Here is a 24449-nt window from a genome sequence, read left to right on the forward strand (position 1 = left end):
TTACAACAATAACTTTGTTTGATAATATTGTGTTTGATAATATTCTTCAAGTACATTTTTCCTTGTCGTTTTTCCTTAAAACTGGACTTTGATAACTGGTTTTGCCTCTTTTGACTGAATAACTTAATGTAGCTGTTTCGGGGGGATTGTTTCCCACTTATATACATTACTGTGTCATGTTCATGGGCTTTCATGCATTCTTGGCCCGCTTCATGTCACCCCACAGCATTTTGATAGGATTCAGATGGGCTTTGACTCTGCCATTCCATAACCCAAATTATTTTTGCGCCATTCTGTAGTGACTTTTCTTGTGCGTTTTTATTTAGCTTCAGGTTTTTGACAGATGGCCAAACATTCTCCTCAAGAATTCTCTGGTGCAATATGGAATTCATGGTCAACTCAATAATGGCAATTTGGCCATAACCTAAGGCAGCAAACTAGCTCCAAATCATAATGCCGCCACCTCCATGCTTTACAGTAGGAGGTTCTTCCATTTTTTTGTTTTCGCCAAACATGGTGTCTGGTATTGCGGCCAAAAAATTCCACATCATATGTTCAGAGCGCACTGTCCCAGTAGTTTTGGTTTTTACCCAGCTGTAGTCTTTTTTTGATAGCAGAGGCTTCTTCCTTCTTGATCTCTCATGGATGCCACATTTCTGCAGTCTCTTTTAACTCACTGTCTCATGCAATGCAACATTGATTATGGCAAGAGAGGTCTGAAAATCCCACGATCTTACCCTTGGGTCCTTAGAGATTTCTATGTGCATCTTTCGATCAGCTCTTGTGCCGAATTTGGTGGGAAAACCAAACCTTTATGGATTGCCAGCAGCATGGACTTTTCTGCGTTTGTAGTTTATCCATCAGACAGTGGAATTGCGTGTTTTACCTTGCTTGGAAATGACTTTGTACCTCCTCCCATACTCATGTCCATAAAAAAATAACAACCTGAGGTCCTCGGATAGGTCTTATGTTTTTGGCATTATGTCTAAACCTACATCCATATGGTTAAGACAAAATTAGACCAGGTTTGTAATCTTTATGGAAGGTTGGAACCCTTCAATGTGACTCTTGAAAGATTTTTGAATAATTTGCAACTGTTATGGTACACCTGATAAAAATATCAGCCATTTAAATTGATGGTAAAGTTTTGGCAATACTGATTCTCTGAACATAAGGAAATTCTGTTTTTGTAAATTTTCCCAGCATAGATGGTTCCAGTTTATTTAATGAATATTAAAAAAATTGGGTTACCTTTATCAATGAATGTGGTTGGGATTTCTCAGATATCCACATGGTTTAGGGATGCTTACAGGTATTGTTTGACATGACTGAAAAAATAGATTTCAATGGGGTAAGAAATAGGAGTAAATAGCATCATCGAAAAACCTGTAATGGTAAAGTCTGATAAGAGACGGACTTGTGTACGTATTCACTTGATGCTTAAGGATATCATAATTTAGAAATGGGAAGAGGGGCATCCATTAAACTTTGATTGATGTAAGAATGTGAAGCCTCCACAGTCCACACACACTGCAACCTGACCACGCAGGTACAGAGGCATGTTACTGAAGTCATCCATCTCTCCCAGCACTAGACCAGGACTAGACGCAGTCATCCTTTACTAACATGAGAAGAAAGATTAGTGGCTGGGGTCTAAGCTCTTCCATCCATGTCCATAACCTCTCAGCCTTCTGTAGACCAGGCCCTGACTCTGTTCACTCACTACCCAAGAGGAAGGAAGCTCCCCTGGGCGTAGAGACGACAGAATCTTCCTCTTACCTGCATGGCTTTAGGAGTTTACCGACCATCTGCTAGTGAAGAGGAAAGAACCGCAACAGGAGTAGAGGAGAGAGGGAGGAGGGGAAGGGGAACGATTTTCCCGTTGGCTACATGAGAAAAGGAAATGAAAGAAATGGAGTGATGGCCATTTCTGCTCACACTACCAGCCCTTAGGGCCTGAGACAGGCAATCATAGCCTGCGCAGGAAACCATCACAGAAACGCCATCAGTCACAGGTTTGGCATGGCGTTTTGCCCCTGGTACGTGGCGTGTGTGTGTGTGCATGCGTATTCGTGTGTGTGTGACTCACAGAGTGTGGTCATTGACGGGCCGGTGGTACTGCTCTCCAAGGTGAATGGTGTCGCCTTGATCAGGGAGCCAGCGGAACGAATGGAGTACAGGGGGAGTGGGATAGACTCTCTCCCAACCACATGGATCACCCTCCTCAAAATTACACACCTCTTTCACTGAAGACACACAGTGAAAGAGAGAAAATACACAAATTGCCATTGTCAAAACTCAAAAATACCCGATATTGGATGAAAGACATACAATGACAATAAAACTATACCAATAAGAACAATATGATTCATGGCAACATTCTTAGTCTTCTTGGATAAAGACAGTGCACAAAAAGGACAGACAGAGAGAGACACAGAGAGCAAAAAAGTGTGATGAATGTGCAATAGTAAAAAAGTGGCAAAACATTAGCCAATGGACTGGGCTAGGTGTGTATGAATCAGTTTGGCCTTTACGATCACACTTAAAGAGTTTGCATGATTAACTAGGACCTGAAGCAAGACTTAAAACCTGATGGACACAGACCCTAATCAGAGAGAACAAGGTTACTACCCACCACAGTGCTGTTCATCCAAGCCATCGGAGCAGTCGTGTCTGAAGTCACACACCCTGCTCTTGTCCACACACTCCCCGTGTGCACCACATACAAACTCGCCCTCTGGGCAGACATGGGGTTGAATGGTAGGGGCGTCCGTCAGGGGGAACGGAGTGGTGGGGCTCACGGAGGGCAGGTCCCCTGGAACGGAACAAAGGAACACGCCACGTCAACTGTAATTTAAAAGAGATGTATGCTGAATTGCTGTAGTTGTCTGGCAGGCACAAGCACACTAATTACCATCATAGAGGCTACAGTCCAGGAAGGACAGGTCATCAATGGCAATGTCTCCATTAAAGTCATCACCAACTGTTCCCTCGATCAGAATCTGCCAACAGACAACAAGGTCAGGTATATATAAAAAGAGGACACGGTGTGTGCTAATCTGGCCAAATCCCCCAAAGGTACCCCAATCGGGCAGTGCACTTCGTTCAACCAGGTTCCACAGAATAGGATGCCAGTTGATAACAAGGACTGTCTACCAGCAACAACACTATACACTGTATCATAATCCTGACCTCCTTAGTAGATTCAACTTATTGCCCAGCTCTGTCAGGAAAGAGCTATTTACCCCATGCGGTCATACATTGTCAATTCAGTATAACCCAAAAATGTGGAGTCTAAATGTCAAGATATTTCTGGGAAAATACATTGTGGAGAAGTTTCTTGAATTCTGTCATCCTCAGTCAGCCAAACACAACAATTCCTCTCTCTCCAACAACATCGTGGGATTTATTATTATTATTATTTTTATCAATGACCACCTTCACCTCAGTTCTATTTGAACTTAACACACGCCTTGAGGCTAAACTGTTCTAGCGGGATGATACAGCAGTTTGTGTGCGTGTGTGTGTGTGTCTGCCTGCTGAGAGCCTGCAGTGTGTTTATTCTTCTCCTCCAGCCCACCTCGTTGGCTAATTCTACTAGGCTGATAATGGAAGGGTGAACTTGATTTCCATGGTGTTACATTGAAGTAAAGCAACTGAATAGACAGAAGTCTACCTGTGCTTGAATACTCACCCCTTAGCTCTCCCAGTTGCCAAGTTCCCATTTGGGTAAGTGGTATAATTGCTACTGTACTACGGTTTACTCTACAACAGGGTTATCTCTGAGCAAAATTGGTCAAAAATTACTTAAAATGGTTGCGAAGATGGCAAAGATAGAACCTCTGTTGTTGTCCAATATGCTCTGTAGGGAGATTGCTTGTGCATGTTTTAGTTATTTAAATTATGAACAGAGCTGCCACAGTAGCGTTATATTTCATTTACACTTCATAAAACTTAAAAGAAAACTAAATCATTAATGTGGTTAGATGATACAAACAGCAGCAACAGGCAAAAAGACAGAGCATCAGGGAGGGAAGAAAGACTGCTTTAAAACATTCAACACAATTGTAATGTTTTTATAAAGAAGCAATTTGTAGGATTGCCACCATACAAACACACAAATAATTTAAGGGTATTAAGAAAATATGTTATTTGAAATAGAGTACTTTACAAATTGTTTGTTATTCATGCTCATACATTCAGCATCTTACTGATTATTTTCTGTTGTTTATTTTAGTCTGGTAGTTAATTGCATAGCATTGCCACTCCCAAAGAAATAGGGATAAAGCTCTGGACACAAGTCAAATAAATATAGGCATTGCTTTCCAGCGATGGAGGAATACACAGGCTGATATAGACTCAATAAGCGAGCTGTTGACCATATTTCTCCTGGACAGGTCATTTCTCCAAATAGCAAGCTAGCTACCTAGTAGTAAGGTACCTATACATCTCTGTCCAGAACCACTAGCCTAGCACAAGCATAGCACAAGCATACAAAAAGGGTTTGTTTGCTTGATTATAGTTATACCACAGGTGAGATAGGGTAAAATAGGAATTCAACTCATTTCGTATAACATTTTCTAGAACATGAGAAACAATGCATTTCCAACTCTTGATAACCTTATCGGTCTCTTAATTTTAACCCTTATGTTCCTCACTCAAAACCTTCCTTTTCAACTTTTCTTGATAGGTAAGAAAAAGGTTCAGTAGTCTCTTAATATTTTCTGTATTAGCTATATTTTAACTAGCTAGTCAACCCATTGTGTGGCCAATAACTTATTTTCAGCTGAATGATGTGTAAACCCAGTGAGATAAGCTAACTTGGCAGGATTGAAGTGCCAGGCACGCCGGTTACAGTATATCAGAAATGTCAGACTTCTTGGGCAGACATGTGAGCAAAAAAGTTTGTTGAAGAAAGAGGTCCAAGCAACTGTGGCAATAACTGTTTTACAGAGCAGTGCAAAACAGCACTGCGTAAAGACAAATGTATCATTCATTACGGGCAATCGCAGGAGACAACCACAACTTCTCCGCACCGGAGTCCACTAAAAACAAGAAGAAACAGATCTAGTCCCATATGGAAATCTAATATGGAAATCTAATATATGGCCATATACCAGTTCAGTATACTTCAACCTGATACCACATATTTTGGATGGAATGTATTCGGCTATTGTCAGCATGTCTTTAGTCTTCACAAAAAACATTCCTCTGAGACAACAGTATTGAATGTCATTTGATGAAACTGCATCGTACCATCGCATCAGTATGAATCCATCCCCTAAACAATTCTAGCTGTTCTGAAGCCAAAAGAGTCATTGTCATAATAAAGTCATTGTTGATTCAATGCAATTACAGTCCTAAGGAACTTAAAATAAGTCTTGTGAACCACAGCATATAGGCTAATTAGTACCATCTCTTAGGCAGTGAACACACTGACATTAGGATTCTCAACATGAACCAACCCTCACATAAGGACACCTTCAGTCTCAGCAGGGCTGGTTTTCAATCTGAGGTTTTCATAAAATGGACACCACATAAATGGGGCTTGTTTACTACTTGAAAACTTCAGTATAACATATTCGTGGAACTTCTCTGCCGAGTGAAGGAGTTACCTGAAAAGGCTTAGCGCTGTTGAGGTAGATGGTCTTTCTGAGCCACATATTTCCCTGTTCACCATATCGCATCCACAGCATGTGACCACGACTGGGCTTGGTGGTCCTCATGTACACAGCCAGGCGGAACACATGAGACCCGAACATGTGGTAGTGGAAACGGAACACACACCGGTGGCGAGGGCTACCGTCTTCGGTGGGCTTACTCTCCCCAGGGAGCAGGGTAGGCTGGAACACTGGGCTGACCAGCACGGCCGTGTCCTTAAACTTCTGGGGGCTGGAGGATTCTATGTAGAGGTAGTGACCGTTAACGTTGCCCAGGGTGTGGTCCTTTGAGGGACCCGTTTCGAGGGTGGGTGTCGGGCCCTGAATGCGCGTCCAGTCGAATAAGTCACGCCTCTCTTCCTGGGTCCATATGCATAAGCCCTGCTCAAAGTCACACATCAGCTCTGGAGCTGAGAGAGCACAGAGGAAATTAAGACAATTTTAAAAAATTTCCTAAACATATCTTTTTTTAACGTTTTTATCCCATCCCAATTTCACGATGTCCCAATTGCGATCATGGCCTTGCCTCATCGCAGAAAACAGCAGAAACCCTCAATCGGGGTCACATGGAAGGCCAGTGTTAACAGCGTCATTACTGCACAGGTGATTTTGAACTTGTCAATTCACATCAGGCATGCAATGTTGATCTATGTTTACCGACCAATAACTAGCCTAGATATTATCTATACAACATATTTTTTTGTCAGCTAAAATGTTAGCAAGTCAGCTTGACTGAATCATGTTTGAGGACTATTTTCCGAGGGGAATTTCTCAAATAATTTTTCCAGGAAGGCCTACTACCCACATCCATTAATCTTTCCATTCTGTAAATGAATAGGCTCATTTGAGCAGAGCCGCGCACATAGATGTGAGAAAAGGTGACACTTCACACGCTATGACACCAACCAGGCCCGCCTGTTATCTTTCACTCCCATCCATTCCCTCTCCAATGCTGACACAGGTATGCGAAAGGACACAAGCCTTTACACGGCTGACAGCGTTGAGACAATTTGCTCCGCCCTCTGCGGGACTCCCGTCATACGGCCATGACCGGGATTTGAACCCCAAGACTGCAGTGGCATACTAAACTGTGAGACAGACAAAGCCCATGCTTTGTTTAGCCAAGTGCTGTATCTCATGCTTACCGTACACAACTTTGACTGTGTGTTTTTGTACGGTTAAGTTTTCGACCTGCATTAGTGCGTCTGCCTTCCTGCCTGCCTGCGCCTGCCACGACTGTCCGGTGACTCACAGCAGCCCGCCTCGTCCGAACCATCTCCGCAGTCGTCCACCAGGTCACACAGCTGCAGTCGCTCCACGCACGCCCGGCTCTGAGTGCAGTGGAAGTGGGAGCGCCCGGGGCACATTTCCACCGCCGGGGGCAGGGAGCAGTTCTGGAAGCCGATGTCGTCCAGGGCAGAGACTCCGTCGAACACACCAAGGCTGATTTTGGCCAGGGTTAACTGGAAGGGCTGGGTTATGCGGCCCAGCTGCACCGTGACCCGGTTCCAGCGGTTGCCTTTGTTGTAGAGCGTTTGCCACAGCATGGTGATGTTGTCCATGCCAGCAATGCGCAGGGACAGCTCCGCAGCGCCAACTGACACGCCAGAGTTGTAATGCCTAGATGGCAGTGGAGAACAGAGGTACACATGGTCTGCCTCCCAAATGACAACCTTTACTATATACTCTGGACTCCTGACCAGGTCCAAAGGAGTCCATTATGATACGTAACAGCATTTTGATTCGTACTGGTAATGCAACATCCCCCACATTAAGGGTATAAAAACGTTCTGCGAAACAGACCATTCCAATCATCCATACAACATTTTGCAACATGTCCTTTGACAGGGAACAACCATACACAGTAAATGTAATAAAGGGATTGAATCAGATGAGTACCTCAATACCAAGAGAATTGGAAACCGCAGGGCAGCAGGGCAACAGAGAGTGAAAATTAAAGGGAGAAAAAAAGGTGTAGATAGGTGTAGAATGAAGTATACTTGAACTTTGAACAATTTCAATCCATGCCTTTGTGTTAAGAGCTACAGTAGAAACAATTAATCTGGAATAAAATGGCTTGCATGAGACAACAGGTTCAGCATTCTCACCAGAAGGTCATGGTACACCCAGGGGCTGACTGGCGGTACTGGGGCCCCCGAAGAATAGCCCTCTGAAAAATACTGCTTCTGTTCAAAAAAACGAAGAGAAAGTGTCCTGCAATGACAAATGAGACATAATCCGAATATCAGAGGCAGAGAAGATGTATGCAACACAGCATAAACGACACCTGGAAAATGCCTGAGAGTAATGTACAGAAGAATGGAGGCAGGAAGGACACACCTAATACAAAAATAAACAAAACAAAAACATGGCAGAATTTACGTAAATTACCTTACCTCCGGAAGAAGTTGACAAAACACACATTCAAAATGCAGAGAAGGAAAACTATATAACGTTTACTAGTGAGTGAAGTATTGCATAGAGGTGTGCTGTTTTAATACTTGATGGGAGAAATGTCGATTTTGCCTCTATTATTCAGATGCCTGGGAAAGACTCTCCCTTTCCAGACACCGCTGTTCTCTCTGGCACTCTACTTTCAAAAAACATGAGCTGGGGCGTTTTCTGAACAAGTGATTGATTCAATCTGTAAGTCATATTATTTTCCTCAGCCACTTATTTCCAAACCGACAGTGCCAAATCGACTCCATAACAGCTTTTCATCAGGCAATCACACCTCTGTGCTTATTCCATTAACTTGCTTCGAGGGAGGGCAGAGATAACTGCTGTTTTTAGACCACAGCTTTACATAGCTCTGGCTCGAGGTGTTACACGTGGTTTGCTGACGTCGTTAGAAAGCCTCACGCATCACCCTGGTCCATAGCTACCATGTTACCAAGTGTCACCGTGCTGCAGGGAGTGTTGTGTTGTTAACCTCTCCTACCCTGACTGCTGTTGGTGGAATGATCCAGAGGAGGGACCTGGCTCTGGTAGTCAGGTGGCACGTTCCCGGCTGAGCCCCTGACCCAGTCGAATCCATCGCCCTGGGAAAATTCATATTCACGCCACCCGCAGGAGTCCCCCTCAAAGTCACAGAAGGAGGCTGGATGAAAAGAGAAAACAGGTGAATGAGATGGAGTTTCATTCACTCAAAACGTGACAGCAAAAATTAATGTGACCGGTTGTGGAGAGGGCAGAGTTTGTTAGCTTGGCTGAAGCGACCCCCACTTGAATCACTGAGCAGGGAGCTGTGACTCACTGGTCTGGACTGGGGTCTATTGTAACAGCAATATTTGCTCAATATTTGCAAGCGTTTTGACTGGTTCTTATTAGCTATTTGCATGAACAACAACCCAAGCAACAAGTACACATGAACGTTGAGATGATTTTTAGTGAATGTAATACATTTAATCGCAATGGGGATATCTAAACAGCGGAATACACCTCTTTGAAGAATGAGGACACATCCCTTAATTATCAACACCTCTGGCCCAGAACATCAAAACACCCTTTCCAGACTAAAGTCAAGAAGACTTTGAGTCAAGTGTCAGCCAGACTAGTTCTAGTTAGCATTTCAAATGGGCCAAATGCTCTGAGAGGATTTTTGCCTCCTTGTTCAACCACTTGAGTAGAAGGGTCTTTAATGCTTTTATGTGATATTCCCTGGACATTTTTTTAACTCTTTATCCGGTGAAAAGTAACTACTCCACAATAAATCTAATTAATAACACTGTGGATTTAATGATCCATAGCAAAAGGGAGGGTCAATTCAAGCTGTGTCAATGCATGGATTGATTGACTCTCATATGGTGAAATTTAACTTCAATAGGAATGAAACCCTGGCCTCCTGTGTTTGATTATTTCATATCTTAGAAATCTATCTACACCAAACACCTAACAGGGTCAAACATGGTAATCATACAACCGATACATCCTACAACTGTGACAGAAAAAGAAATCTGAATAACTGAGTGTGCACCAAAGGGCTTTAGTGGATATGAAGTGTGATATGTTTGTTCCTTGGCAACAGGGTTCTTACGGCAACTGGCTTCATCCTCTCCACCTAGACAATGTGGAATGAAGTCACACACTTTGTCCTCATCAATACAGTCCCCATTGGCACAGGTGAAAGAAGCAGAGGGGCACCTTGGAACCGCGGGTGTGAATGGGGACCCAGTGCTATTGGTGGCTAGGAATGAATAGAGATAGAGATTATATAGTAGGAAGACACACATTACAATACATTAGAGTGCTATCAATGGTAGTAAACAGCTTGTTATGTGGACTTGGTACCGTGTATTGGAAGCCTTTTAGGCAGTATACCAAATAGCCCCCTAACCACTGAACACTGGTCAGAAAGTAATACACCAGAGTGCTTTTCTTAACCCAGCCTCCTTATGGAATGAGTTGTACCACATCTAGGAACTTCAACAAAAGCCCTAATTCTCAACACGTACATTTTTCATTTAGTTTAGAGGAGTTTCGCTTGGAGGTGTCTTTTCCCTGCATGAGAGTAAGTACATTAAGTTGTTATGGCAGAGAAGATTTTGATTGGAGCGTGAAGTAATGAGAACCAATGAGAGCGTTGACTTTAGATCAATATCAAGCCAGAGACTCCATCTCCTAATTAAACTGAAATGTAATTCTGGCTTTTAAATGAGAAATATTGGAAAAGTGATTCAATAGTCAAATTTTACATAGAGTTCAGGCAGGATATTGAAAAAAATGACAGTAAATTTCTATTTTCATTGCCTCCATTTCCAATGACAGTAACTTTCGAACAAAAAGGGAGAAGAATGCAAAAGAAATGAGCACGGAATGTACTGTTATTGTATGGGAAGGTCATGGATATTTCCTCTGTACTTGGAAACCATTGTACCTGTAAGTTGTGTCAGTTTTTAGTATGTTAAGGATGTGTTTTAACACATTTAGAATGTCTGTGGAAGCCTGGCTAAACCAAACCCTGTGCTAATATTCCAAGTAGCTGTCTAGAGTCAGTTTGGTATTGGCCAGTCTATGTAAATGAAGGTCGCACACGGTCTGTTATATTAGGATATCATACACCAGTGGTTCACAATCCTCTCCCCCTGACGGGATATAAGATGTTTTGCTTTACATTCTTCGGTACTCACACTAACGATTGTCTTTGCAAGTCAGGCTAAATAAACAAGTATGTTCTGGGATATTGGGACCATTTCTATATTTTTGAAGCCCTGGACCAGTACACCTGACTCACCATGTCAAGATTTCAATGATTAGATCAAGTTAAATCAGATGCACCAGCTTTTGATTCAATACTTGGTGGTGCAGGGGGTTCCTGTGAGAGGTCTGTGAACCAGTGCAATATTGTGACTGTGAGTCATATAGGTTTAAAATGAAATCATCAGAATTTGTTTTGGAAGAGGTATCAGGTACATTGTGGTGGTCTTCATTGGGTAAAAATATATTTTAATAAAGAATATCTCCTGGACTCGTGGACTGAGTCAAGCAGTATGAGTTGTGACCAACTGACAAACATTCAGGTTGCCTCCTAATAAATGACTGCTATCTATTCATCTATTCACTACAATTTGGTGCCATTTTGGACGACGCCTGAGAGACCCAGACTGTTGGAGTCAGCAACCCGACCCACTCTCAGTCTGAAAGTGTGTGCCAAAATTGTGGAGCATTGAGAGAACCGTCTTTCAAACACCCACCAAGTGTGCGTGCTGCGCATGTGTGCATGTGCCAAGGTTATTATTGACACTTTTCAGAGCATTGTGCTGTTTGAACAAGAATTTGTTAAAAGGGTCAGTTTACAATATTATTTTTTTTGTCTGCAGACAAAATGCAGACAATGCATTATGTCTGCATTGTCTGCATGGTTACAGTTTCACCTTATTGATGGTTATTACCCCATTATAATATATCAAAGCACTTTGTGAATGTACTGTATACCGGTTGTAGTACAATAATTCACAGCTGCAAATTGGCAGCTACATTTTTGCACTGAATAATAAAAGACGTGGTACATACAGAAGTCACTGTAACTGAACAATACAGCACATTGTTAAATGAAGCAGATGTGCGCCACAAATCCAAATAGGCTTTTCTTGTCGAAAAACACAAGTCGGGCCATGCAGAAATTTAATCCATGGCATCCAGTTTACCGAATGGATTGTGAAATTGGTTCTGAGTTAGTTTGTATTCTGAGGTGTAATCTGATTAGGCTTAGTTAAATAAAGGGGTGCCTCAGGGCTGTGTGCTGTCTACATTAATAAGATCCATATCAGTAGACACGACGGGTCAGTACTTTCAACCGACCGACTCAACGCATGGATCTTCTGAAAAATATCGTAATGGCATTATGAAGGGTTAACAGTCTGAAATGTCAACTTCTGGTGTTCTGTGGCGCTATGAAGGGAAAAAAGTCTGAAATGTCAACTTCTGGCGAGCTGTGTATCAGTCGAGCTAATTAGCTACAGGCTATGTTAGTTACAGCGCACGCAGCATGCTTTTTAGCTACAGGTGTGTCCAATGAAAAACAACGGGATGTGATTCAGATGCAGTAGCCCATGGTCCTGCTGCAACACTCCCAGCTCAAACCATATTTTGCTTCCAACCCAGGAGGATTCGCTCTCAATCCTCCACCCATCTCTCCCACTTAACCGATTTGCCCTCTAATTTTATTAATGCCTCAATAAATTGCTTGAAAACTCACTGAAAGGGATAAAAAGCACTGAAAATAAAGGGTGGGATGTGTGATCAGGCAGTCCTGGAAGTGAATAACACAGACCCTATGATGACCCACGACTGTCCGCAGTGGATCGAGTTTGTTGTCTGTCGCAGTTGACCGGGCCAATGCCATCACTCCAGAGAGACTATTTGTTAGCACTAGCCCCAGGGCTGGAGTCTAATTGTTGGTGCTAGTACCGGGGCTGGAAGCCAATTGTTGGTGCTGGGGCTGGAAGCCAGTTTTCGGTGCTAGTCGTGGGGCTGGAGGCTAGTTGTTGGTGCTAGTCCTGGGGCTGGAGGCTAGTTGTTGGTGCTAGTCCTGGGGCTGGAGGCTAGTTGTTGGTGCTAGTCCTGGGGCTGGAGGCTAGTTGTTGGTGCTAGTCCTGGGGCTGGAGGCTAGTTGTTGGTGCTAGTCCTGGGGCTGGAGGCTAGTTGTTGGTGCTAGTCCTGGGGCTGGAGGCTAGTTGTTGGTGCTAGTCCTGGGGCTGGAGGCTAGTTGTTGGTGCTAGTCCTGGGGCTGGAGGCTAGTTGTTGGTGCTAGTCCTGGGGCTGGAGGCTAGTTGTTGGTGCTAGTCCTGGGGCTGGAGGCTAGTTGTTGGTGCTAGTCCTGGGGCTGGAGGCTAGTTGTTGGTGCTAGTCCTGGGGCTGGAGGCTAGTTGTTGGTACTAACCCCGGGACTGGAGGTTAGTTGTTGGTGCTAGTTGTGGGGCTGGAGGCTAGTTGTTGGTGCTAGTTGTGGGGCTGGAGGTTAGTTGTTGGTGATAGTCCTGTGGCTTGAGGCTAGTTGTTGGTGATAGTCCTGGGGCTGGAGGTTATTTTGTTGGTGATAGTCCTGGGGCTGGAGGTTAGTTATTGGTACTAGCCCTGGGGCTGGAGGTTAGTTGTTGGTGCTGGGCAAGCACCACAGTGGATGTGTTCTTGTTAGACAACGACCAACACCATGTCTTTCTGGCCCCCTGAAACTACGAGAGCTAACTTTGGAGTCCAAAAGTACCAGGCTGAAGGTAGAACAAGAAAATCAATAGAGAAGTTATGACCACTGTTTGTTTTATAGACATGGGAAGAGGGCAAATCATGCTCCCTGGTGAATTAGGAAGGTCGTAAAGTGTACTATAAAGATGCTATGGTGTTCTTGGTTCTGAGAAATATTGCTGTGGTAGCAAGGGTGGAAAACTCAAAAACTAGATGTCCCCCCCCTTCTTGTATTAAAGGGTGTATGTCGATGGGCTACAATAACGATGATGTTCCAAGGCGGTCCTCAAATTTGGTAGTTGTCCAAGAAGAATCTATACTACCGAAAGTGGTCACAGAGCCTGTAATTATAGCAATCTTTATCTACAGGGCATAAAATCGTACTTGCTGAATGTATTAGGCAACAGGATTCATTCAAATGCTCTTTAGCTCTGGGACCTCTCACATTTTGGGCTATCATTCACAAATGCATGTCCATCAAGCAACTACATGCATACAAAGGCTTCCACAGACTCCTGTACACAGTGCAGAATAGGACATTGCAAATAGCACTCTCGTTCAGTCCTTGACGCCAACACCCATGAATCATGACGGCGAATTCGCACTTTGGAGCGTATTCACTATCTCATGATTAAAAGTCTTCAGTGGGCTGCCAAGTAAAGTTGGTTTATTAGGGAAAAAGAACCTAAATGACAGTTACAATTGGAATTATGGACTGACTGAGCCCTTTGCATCCTTCTCTGCAGAATACTAATTCACAGGACGGTATTGTGTATGTATACTCCCTTCCTGCTCTTCCGACTGTATGTCTCTGTGTAGGGAAACTCCTTCGCTGTGTATTTCATATTGACATTTAAAACACTGCAATTGTCTGAGGGTAATCATTGCATGCGGCGGGGTGTGCACGGAGAAAGACCCTTACCAGGGACAGCTACACAGCCATCACTGAAGGAGATGTCATCTATCGCCAAGGTCTCTGAGGGATAACCGTCCCCAGAGAGCACCCCTTGAATTATTACCTGTAATACAACATAATGACTAGCATTACTATAATTTTTTGGCTATTTTTATAACATTAATGACATTTAACAGATAGATAATGTTTGAAAGGTTTGGGGGTGGGTGATTGCTGAAGGAGCAGTGGCCCAGATTCAAACTAACGCTGCAGCTGTACGGTACATGTGCCCGGAGAACCACACTTAACCACAGAACAATATCAACTGCGTGTGCGTGCGCATGCGTTTAATGGTACGCCAACAGTAGGTGAGTGTTGTGTTGATCTTACAAAACCTTTATAACTAATGGTCTGTTATCAGCCTAAAGCCTTAGATGTTCTGTACAAAGTCCACAGGCTATAATATCCATGGTAGAGTTTTACAACCCATCTGATTTATGATCACATGAATCAGTTGCTCGTCATCTCTGAATCATTACAGTACGACCCTAAATTTAGCATTTCTGTCAAGACATTAAACCGATTCATGTTACAATTATTTTGATGGACCGATCACTGGGCGGAGTCCATTCCCGATCATTGAATCCATATAAATATAAACTCTCATCTCATTAAAAAATATATTCTAACATGAATGATCAAAAAAATTCATTTCTTTGTGTTTGAAAGTTAAACTGAATGTCGGCATATATGTAGAGTTGACCTCTACATATACTTCAGCCATGTTTTGGGATCTGGAGTTTGATCGGCCCAGAAGCAGATGGCAGAGAATGGGGAGAGTGGGTGAAACCGAGAGAAGGGGGAGAAGGGGTGAGACAGACAGAAGTGGGAAGGGAGTGAGACAGAGAGATGGGGGAGAGGGGTGAGACGGAGAGTAGGGGAAGAGGTGGTGAGACAAAGAGGAGGGGGAGAGGGGGTGAGAGAGAGGAGGAGGAGAGGGGTGAGACGGAAAGTAGAGGGAGAGGGGGTGAGACCAGGGGGGGGAGAATGAGAATAGAGGGTGTGAGACAGAAAAGAGGGAAAGAGGTTGAGACACAGGGAACGGGGAGGGGGGTGAGACAGAGAGAAGGGGGAGAGGGTGGTGAGGGTGGTGAGAGGGAGAAGGGGTAAGGATGTGTGGTGAGACACCGGGAATGGGGAGAGGAGGTTTAAACAGACAGAAGAGAGAGAGGGGTTGAAACAGAGAGAAGGGGGAGAGGTGAGAGAAAAGAGGGCTGAGACAGGGAGATTGGGAGAGGGTTAAGACAGAGACAAAGGGAGAGAGGGGGTGAGACAGAGAGAAGGGGGAGGGGTGAGAGAAAGAAGGGCTGAGACAGGGAGATTGGGAGAGGGTTAAGACAGAGACAAAGGGAGAGAGGGGGTGAGACAGAGAGAAGGGGGAGGGGTGAGAGAAAGAAGGGCTGAGACAGGGAGATTGGGAGAGGGTTAAGACAGACAAAGGGAGAGAGGGAGTGAGACAGAGGTGAGGCACCAGGTAACAGAGGTATTGGAGCAGGCCTGTTTCTGTAAAGCCGAGGAAGACAAGACTGAAAACAGGTTTCAGCTCAGGCCAGATGGCCAGAGTGGAGTCCAATTGGGTCAGAACCCTCTGTGCCCATTCAAGTCTCTCTGCTATGCTTGCCTTGACAGATTTATACGCCTCATTGGTCAATAATGACAATTTAGAAAGACAAACATGACATTTTCAATTCAGACATTTATTAAATGAATTAAATGCAAGTCTTGGCAATAGACTGTGCCCTTTTCAAGGTAGCTCGCTGCCAAAGCAAAGCGCCAATATACAAAATGATCTACAGGCAGTGAGCGCGGTAAGCTATCCCAATACCCCTGCAGCAAAACTGAACCTATCGAGTGGATACGGGTGTGAAGATGGGAGCAAGACAAGCAACCACACAAGCAGGAAATACCAGATAATAGCAGCAAAACCAGAAAGCAAAAATAGTCCACATGTATGAAGTGTTATTTGTTTTACTTTTAAATCATTTAGCAGTTACAGTACTGATTGTATACATTTTAATTATTTTTGGAACAAGCCAAACCCACAACTCAGCTGCTACAATTGCCCTGTTCTTAGCAAGTGAGCTACTTTGGAGATGTAGACATAGCCTGGGATTGGTGCAATCTCAGCTTGGCTTCAGCTCACGCGGTCCACTCCTTCAGAACTGGCTTGGCTTTTTTGAATGCCAAAAGAACAGGAGACATTCAGCTCTGCGATGTCTACAATCCCGTTGATGGTTGTACATGTAATCTACCAAACTGAGAGGTCAGAAACTGCCTGATTTGTGACTGGGATTAACAGGTGAATGTACTGAAACGGGCTAATACTCACATGGAACTGGTGAGAAATTGAGAAAGGTATCACGGTCCGTCGCCATCTCTGTGTCTCTGGTTCTGATTGGTTCCATACCAGTTGCTTCTGCTGAAGTGTCTTTCTTCCGGTCAGAACCTGTAAATAGCCATTCACAGCTCCTATGTGGTGATAGAATGTCATCTGCAGAGTGAAGAAGACAGGGTATGTCATTTGGGGACAGACAGTTTGTCCAATTAATGTCCGGATAGACCGGGTGTTATGAGCAGGGGATCCAATTAAAGGTGTATTCTTTTTACCCAGCATGTCTTCGACGGCAGGAACAGAGGGCTCCACAAGTAAGCCTTGGCTGTATGTCCTTCAACAGGCAGCATCAACAGGAAATAAGCTGGAGGAAGGTGAGATAGTTGGAGATTACATAAAAGAGGGTAACACTGAAAGAAAATCTCCAACTTCATATTTCAAGTATTTTTTTTATGTTCAAGGAAAGACCCACATAGTTTGCAAAAGTAAGTTCTGAAAAGGTTCTCATCGTTGCGGTACCTGATTGGTTGTTGGCATGGTCATGTTTTGGCCCAGTGGCGTTGATCCCCACACCTCTGGTCCATCCTAAGTGTGTTTCAGCGTTGGGTAACATGTCACAAAAACCCTCCTCAAAGTCACATCTACCATATCCAGAACCTTCACAGATTTTTTTCCCAAACCACAAAGAAAATGAATAAACACAGAAAACAGCAGGTCAGCCAGGATGTATTCAGTAAGTACTGTATATGCTAGTATTCTTTGTAATAGCACTTTTTTGGACAAACATCGTGGCAATGGTCAAGAGTACTGTAATAGACTACATAGAGAATAGTGTGCCATTTGTGGCACTACTAACAATTTGTGTTTGTCCAAACAGCTAGCTTGCCTCATTTCTCTCTCATAAAGCAACAGTCTCCCCAAATTGTATTCACAATAAAGGGAACAGCTCGGCCCTTTGGGGACTCAGTCTGAATGTATATTTCACACTGGGAGAGGTCATTTAAGAACCCTCCGAGGTACTCCCATACCACGGAAGGTTAAAGGCATCATAAAGAATCCTTAGCTCAGCAGCAATTGGATCTGCTTGGAAAGTGTCACTTTACAACTACACCTAACCTGGGGTAAACCTTTGGGGTTAATATGTTTTAGTGTTTGGAGGTAACTCAGTCGCTCCTAGGGAAAGGGTTTATTGAGGAAACCTTGCGAAATAAACTCTGGGGAGTTTTATGAGGGAGCCATATTGTTGTATGTCAAGCTGTCTGGACAGAGCAAAAGTACTACCTGAGACAGAGAACACATAGTGCACTATAAGCAGTATACTATATAGGGAATAGGTTGTCATTTGGGACATATTGCATTGGAATGCATGAGAACTGATGCACAGGAGACCTAGAATCATCAATATTGATCTGTCTCAGTAGAGCTATATATTTTTGGCAATCATGTGGTTCGCCAGCCTATGTGTTTGAATGAGTGCATGTGATTTACAGTACTGTGCTAAAGTCTTAGGCACCTGAAAGTCAAACTAAAGTATTTAATTTGGGTAGTAAATGTTTATTTGTATAATATATATGTAATATGTTTTAATTTATATTTTACAAATAAACACTTACTGTAATATCCAATAGCTTTCAGTGTTCATTTGTAAAAAACAACAACAACAAAAATAACACATTAAAAAAGCATTTATGATAATACATTAGGATATTTAGCTGTTTAAATTGTAATTCATTTTTTTCACTTTGATGTGGTGGAAAAAATTATTGTTTTATGTGTTTTCATTTCAGGCTGTAAGGCAACAAAAGGTGAACATTTTGGAAAGGGGTGGTGACTTTCTATACCCTTTGCACTATACCCTTGAAAAGAACACAGTCTATTTGCACTAATAGCTGTTCTTATACCAAGCACAGTTCGGTGTACTTGGATACAGCAATTAGCAGTGGTATACTGGGTAGTTATTTGAAGTCATAACTTCAAATAACTGAATGTGGATTGGCATTCAGCCAATTTAACTGTTCCATTTATTTCAATTAATCTTAGAATAAGGCTGTAATGTTACAAGATGTGGAAAACATCAAGGGGTCTGAATACTTTCTGAATGTACTGTATACCACCTTAAAGGGTCCTTATTGCTATAATATATTCAATTCTATATCTATTTCATTAACATAATCTATGTATAACATATCTGATGTAAGAATTTCAATTGCTCTCAGATTAAATGAATATCTATGTTGTTCCACCTAAGGGGTGCATTTTGAAAAGTATAAATGTGTTTTCACTCCCATTTTAACATTTTGATTTAAAGGGCACAAAAAGGTTTTCCCTTTTTCCAAAGGTTGAATAAAACATGAATAAACTAGGTTCCCACTGGTAAAAAATGAAGAAACAGGGCTGACGGTAACAGGATTGAGAATGTATTCTTAAATCAGACAAAGTCCCTCAGGAAAATAAGAATGGAAGCTTGATGTACAACAGGGAGTGGCAATCTAAGGCAAACCTCATGAAACAAATTACATTGTCAATATATACAATGCACTGTGTAAGTAATGTTTTTTGGCTGTTGGCTCTATAATCCAAAAAACTCTACAAAGTTAAGATATAGATTTTCAGCTTTTATTTGATTGTGTTTAGGTACATATTGGTTACCCCAGGGGGCGCATGTTACCTTACTGGGTTTTAGTTACGCAGGCAGAGTAATTTACAGGAAGCCAGCTGTCCCAAAAGGTTTTGTGCACTGAATTAGGGGGAATTGGTATACAGTGTGCTTTCACTTCTAAATGGTAAAAACCAATATGTCCATAAATACCCTAGAAAAGAAGCTGAGAGTCTATACTTTAATCTCATCTTGATTGTTCGATGTCAAATCCAAACCTTTCGGGATGGTTTTGTCGACATTAATCCTAGTCTTTGACTAAAAGATAAGTTCATTGAAAAATCTCCATTATGGTTGACTGTTTACTCTAGGACTGTTCAGGATTAGGTTTAATATGTGACCGGGGACATGACTGTCCAGGTAATTACAAAGAACTCTTTATATCAGAAAGCTTTTTAAAAATCTTTTTCACCTTACAAAGTTAAAAGATCATATTTAAAAAGCAATTTGGTATGACAGCACCTTCATACCACACTATTGGTAAAAAATATTGTATCTAAGAAAGTTGAAAAAGAAAGTTGTGAGTGAGTAACAGAAGCGTTCAATTTGCAGTGGTCTCTTAATTGTAACCCTTCTGTTCCTCACTCAAAACCTTCCTTTTCGACTTTTTTGGAAAGGAAATAATTTTTTCCGGAGCTGTATGTACCCTCAAAGGTGGAGGCTTTGCTTTTACATGCTAACCAGGCATACCTGAAATATTAGAGCTGTCCACTAATCACACAATTCTAAATGTACACATCCCATAATTATTCAAATGTGTTAATATGTCCTGTAATCAACAATAAAAAAGACACACTCACAATTTCTTTCATCGCTGCCATCCCTGCAGTCGTTCTTGAAGTCACACACACGGTCCTCGGTTACACTCTGACCCTGTTCACATGTGAACTCACCAGGCCAGAAAGCACCAGCACAAACAGAAACACACAACAAAGAGCAAGCTAGCGGACACAGAGGCCTCCGTGGTACAGTCATCTGGTACAGTATTCCAATACCCAGGCTAGTCCTAGACGGCTGTCCGTCACTTCTATAAAACCATAACGTTTATTTTGAGGAACGCGACGAAGCTTGTGCCTTACATAGAAAGTTTACTTAGACTGACAGTAAACGCGTGTTCTACATACTGTTCCTGGTCAATAAAAGTATTTTATGACTGTTACTCAATGGTGTGTGTGTGTGTGTGTGTGTGTGTGTGTGTGTGTGTGTGCGCGCGCGCGTGTGCAGACCTGTGGACCTCACGAGTATAGTAATCCATGGTAAATAATATCTACTCCTCATTTACATAATTATTCTTTTAGATTTGGGTTAGGGCTGAAATGGGCTTTTAGTGGTGAAGGTAAGAAAATATATTTTATTGAAGTAAATTGTGATCCCAGAAAGTTCTCTTGTTAGTGTGTGTGTGTGTGTGTGTGTGTGTGTCTATGCACTGGGCATATCCCTGACTGTGAATCTGTTCTGTGGTTGCAAAAAAATAATAAAAAAATAACAGAATTAAAATACTCAAACATGCATCTCAACAGTCAACAGCATGTTCCTCAATCGGATATCATTACAATTTAAGACTGCCGGGCAACATGAACATAATGGACAAAGCACTACACTGCGGGGTCCAGATAAGAGCAAACCAATTAAGTAAAAGGGCTTTGTAGCACAGGAGAACGATAAACTCTATATGGATTATGAACTTCAAAAAGATGACTGTTAGTTCTGCCCGACAGGCCCACTTACGCATTACAATTGTATTGTATGTTCAAACATAATCTCATTTCACATTAATCAATAAAGGATATTACTTGCGTGTGGCCGGTTGGTAGGAGAGCCAGTAAGCCTAATTACCCTTGGGACGAGGGAGGCTATCAACAGCTTGATGGAACTAAAACCAGGAAGAACAAGGCAAGGCAAAAGGTACCTGCTAAATTCTAATCCTCCATTTAGTGCATGTCTTTGTTTTGAATAAAGCTCATTGCAAAAGTAGTTCGCTATATAAGGAAGAGAGTACCATTTGGACGGCTCAGATCAAGGCACTAATTAATCTGTATTGGTAGTTATGTGGTGTCAAACAGGACAAAGGGAACACTATTCCCTGGACAAATTAAACATTCACCGATATTAATTTTCTTTAATTGTCTCACAATGTCTAACTGTAATCTTTCTCACCTGTATTTTATTACAGATCCTGGTCTAGCCTCTATCCACTCCAGCAGCGTCGTTAACCCTGGTCTTTTTGGTCCAGCCCCCAGACTTTTGATGTTCCATTTTTATTTGTTTGAGTTGGCTTAATCGCATCACTTTTGCCTTTTTATACAGACGGGAAAGTTTTCACTATGAAGACTGAGGTCCAGAGATTACTCCGCCCCTTGGAGAGGCTGAGGTGACGGATGTTAAATGGACTACTTCAGCTCGCAGCTGGGCTCAGCAGACCATCCAATGGCGATTACAGAAGTAGCCCACAGAGGTGCTGCAAAAACATTTTTTTCTGTAACACCAGTCAAACGGCAATACTAAAACAGTAGAGCAACATCTGACGTCCACAGACATCTCATAAACATGCAAAACTCAAGGCCACATGTTGTCCCCCACTTATGCTGTTTTACCCACAGTACTAGCCTAACCGTTGCTGTCAGTTTCATGGGGGAGTATTTAAATATTCCCGAGTTGTACAGATAGTCCATATACTAAACATGTAAGTGCATTATTTACAACTATGCCAACCAACAACGTTTTTATAATGCCAGCTTTCAACAGTAAGACACATCATTCACCCAAGTTTTGTCACAATGTGCTACAAGACAGAACTGAATTGCTCAATAGCATAACAAAAAATGCAATTCTCCATAGTTGCCTATTAACCATTAAATCTTAGATTAATGTGGAAATGCATTTAGATCTTCTTGAGTTAAACAGAGTTGTTTAGATTTGATTTATAGATTAGATTCAACTTAATTGTCATTGAACAGTGCAAGTACAGTACAAACAATGCAGTTAGCATCTAACCAGAAGTGCAAATAGAAGAGGGCAGGAAATTATAAGTATAGTGTATGTTACAAGTGGAATGTATACAGTGGATATAAAAAATCTACACACCCCTGTTAAAATGCCAGGTTTTTGTGATGTAAAAGAATGAGACAAGATAAATCATGTCAGAACTTTTTCCACTTTTAATGTGACCAATAATGTGAACAATTCAATTGAAAAACCAACTGAAATCTTCGAGGGGGAAAAATGAAAACTTACAAAACCTGGTTGCATAAATGTGCAAACCCTCTTATAACTGGGCATGTGGCTGTGTTCAGCATTAACCAATCACATTCAAACTCATGTCAAATAGAAGTCATTACACACCTGCCATCATTTAAAGTGACTCTGATTAATCACAAATAAAGTTCAGCTGTTCGTTTAGGATTTTCCTGACATTTTCTTAGTTGCATCTCAGAACAAAAGCCATGGTCCGCAGAGAGCTTCCAAAGCTATGGAACACAGTGAAGACAGTCATCATCAAGTGGAGAAAATATGGCACAACAGAGACAAGAACTGGATGTCCCTCCAAAATTGATGAAAAAATTAGAAGAAAACTGGTCAGGGAGGCTTCCAAGAGGCCAACAGCAACATTAAAGGAAATGCAGGCATTTCTGGCAAGTACTGGCTGTGTGCTACGTGACAACAATCTCCCGTATTCTTCATATGAATGGGCTATGGGGTAGGGTGGCAAGATGGAAGCCTTTTCTTGCAAAGAACAAACATCAAGTCCCCCAAAGCATGTGGGAAAATGTGTTATGGTCTGATGAAACCAAGGTTGAACCTTTTGGCCATAATTCCAAAAGGTATGTTTGGCGCAAAAACCACACTGCACATCACCCAAAGAACACCATACCCACAGTGAAGCATGGTGGTGGCAGCATCATGCTTTGGGGCTGTTTTACTTCAGCTGGAACCGGGGCCTTAGTCAGGGGGAGGGAATTATGAACAGTTCCAAATACCAGGACATTTTTGGCACAAAACCTTCAGGTGTCCATTACACAGCTGAAGATGAAGAGGAAGTTCACCTTTCAGCACGACAATGACCCAAAGAACACATCCAAATCCACAAAAGCATGGCTTCACCAGAAGATGATTAATGTTTTGGAATGGCCCAGATAGAGCGCAGACCTGAATCAAATTGAAAATCTGTGGGGTGATCTGAAGAGGGCTGTGCACAGGATATGTCCTCACAATCTGACAGATTTGGAGCGCTTTTGCAAAGAAGAGTGGGCAAATATTGCTACGTCAAGATGTGCTATGCTAATAGACTCCTACCCAAAACGACTGAGTGCTCTAATAAAATCTAAATGTGCTTCAACAAAGTATTATCTTAAGGTTGTGCAGACATATACGCAACCAGGTTATTCAGTTTGTTTTTCAATTGAATTTTTCACGTTATAGGTCACATTAAAGGTGGAGTACGTTCTAACATGATTAATCTTTGTCTCATTCTTTTACATCACAAGAACCTGGCATTTTAACACGGGTGTGCAGACTTTTTATATCCACTGTAGGTGTGCAGTGTACAGGCAAATGCAGTCCAAATGGCAATTCCAAATGAGCAAGGAAGGCAAATAGGTCAGGGCAGAAGATTTACAAGTATTAGGTGTAATGTATGTACAAGTGGGAAGTGAATAGTTCCCAATGAATAATGTGATAAGGCAAATGCACGGACAAATGGCAATTCTCACTGTGCAATCAAGCAAATTGGAAGTGAGTATGTACAACTGAGATGCAGAGATAGCAGCAACAAGGTTCCCGAGGTAGACACGTAAATGTAACAACTGAAAACGTCCTTATCAGACATTGCAAGGCAGTGTCAGAATCCAGTAGTACAAAGGGAGTAGTGCAACAAGGTCCCTGAGAGGCAGTACTAAGCAGAGGGCAGGTGGGTATGGTTAGTGATGGGTCACAGAGTTCAGCAGGGTTACAGTAGATGGAAAGACACTGTTTCTGAGCCTGCTGGTGCGGAAACTAAGAGACCTGTACTGCCTGCCTGATGGGAGGAGGGCAAACAGTTTGTGGCATGGATATGAAAGGTCCCTGGTGATGCGTTGCGCCCTACGCAGACACCCCTTGCACAGGAGGTCTGTGATAGCTGGGAGCTGGGCATCAGTGATGTGCTGGGCGGTTTTCACCACCCGT

The 24449-nt window shown here is 42.5% G+C and overlaps 1 protein-coding gene across 5 annotated transcripts in view; it reads right to left on the minus strand.

Annotated features, from left to right (window-relative positions):
• Window positions 1-21752, minus strand: part of malrd1 (MAM and LDL receptor class A domain containing 1) — a 93514-nt gene extending 71762 nt beyond the window's left edge. For 2 of the 5 annotated variants that reach the window (XR_002196502.2, XR_002196503.2), the window contains exons 1-14: window positions 21444-21752; window positions 20087-21159; window positions 17150-17287; window positions 16906-16994; window positions 16628-16789; window positions 14266-14362; window positions 9697-9846; window positions 8602-8760; window positions 7769-7874; window positions 6913-7280; window positions 5616-6070; window positions 2915-3002; window positions 2636-2815; window positions 2090-2246 (exon numbers count right to left, since the gene is read on the minus strand). Coding sequence is in view for 3 of the 5 variants with exons in the window: in XM_020044867.2 (XP_019900426.2) it covers window positions 2090-2246; window positions 2636-2815; window positions 2915-3002; window positions 5616-6070; window positions 6913-7280; window positions 7769-7874; window positions 8602-8760; window positions 9697-9846; window positions 14266-14362; window positions 16628-16789; window positions 16906-16994; window positions 17150-17287; window positions 20087-20261 (2324 nt within the window). In the remaining 2 variants the exon portion in view is untranslated. The remainder of the gene's footprint in view (window positions 1-2089; window positions 2247-2635; window positions 2816-2914; window positions 3003-5615; window positions 6071-6912; window positions 7281-7768; window positions 7875-8601; window positions 8761-9696; window positions 9847-14265; window positions 14363-16627; window positions 16790-16905; window positions 16995-17149; window positions 17288-20086; window positions 21160-21443) is intronic. The other 3 variants (XM_020044867.2, XM_010902748.4, XM_020044868.2) reach the window with 2 other exon arrangements.
• Between the last annotated feature and the right edge of the window lie 2697 nt (window positions 21753-24449).

This window comes from Esox lucius, chromosome 21, assembly GCF_011004845.1.
Source record: "Esox lucius isolate fEsoLuc1 chromosome 21, fEsoLuc1.pri, whole genome shotgun sequence".
In the NCBI taxonomy this organism is placed as follows: Eukaryota; Metazoa; Chordata; class Actinopteri; order Esociformes; family Esocidae; genus Esox; species Esox lucius.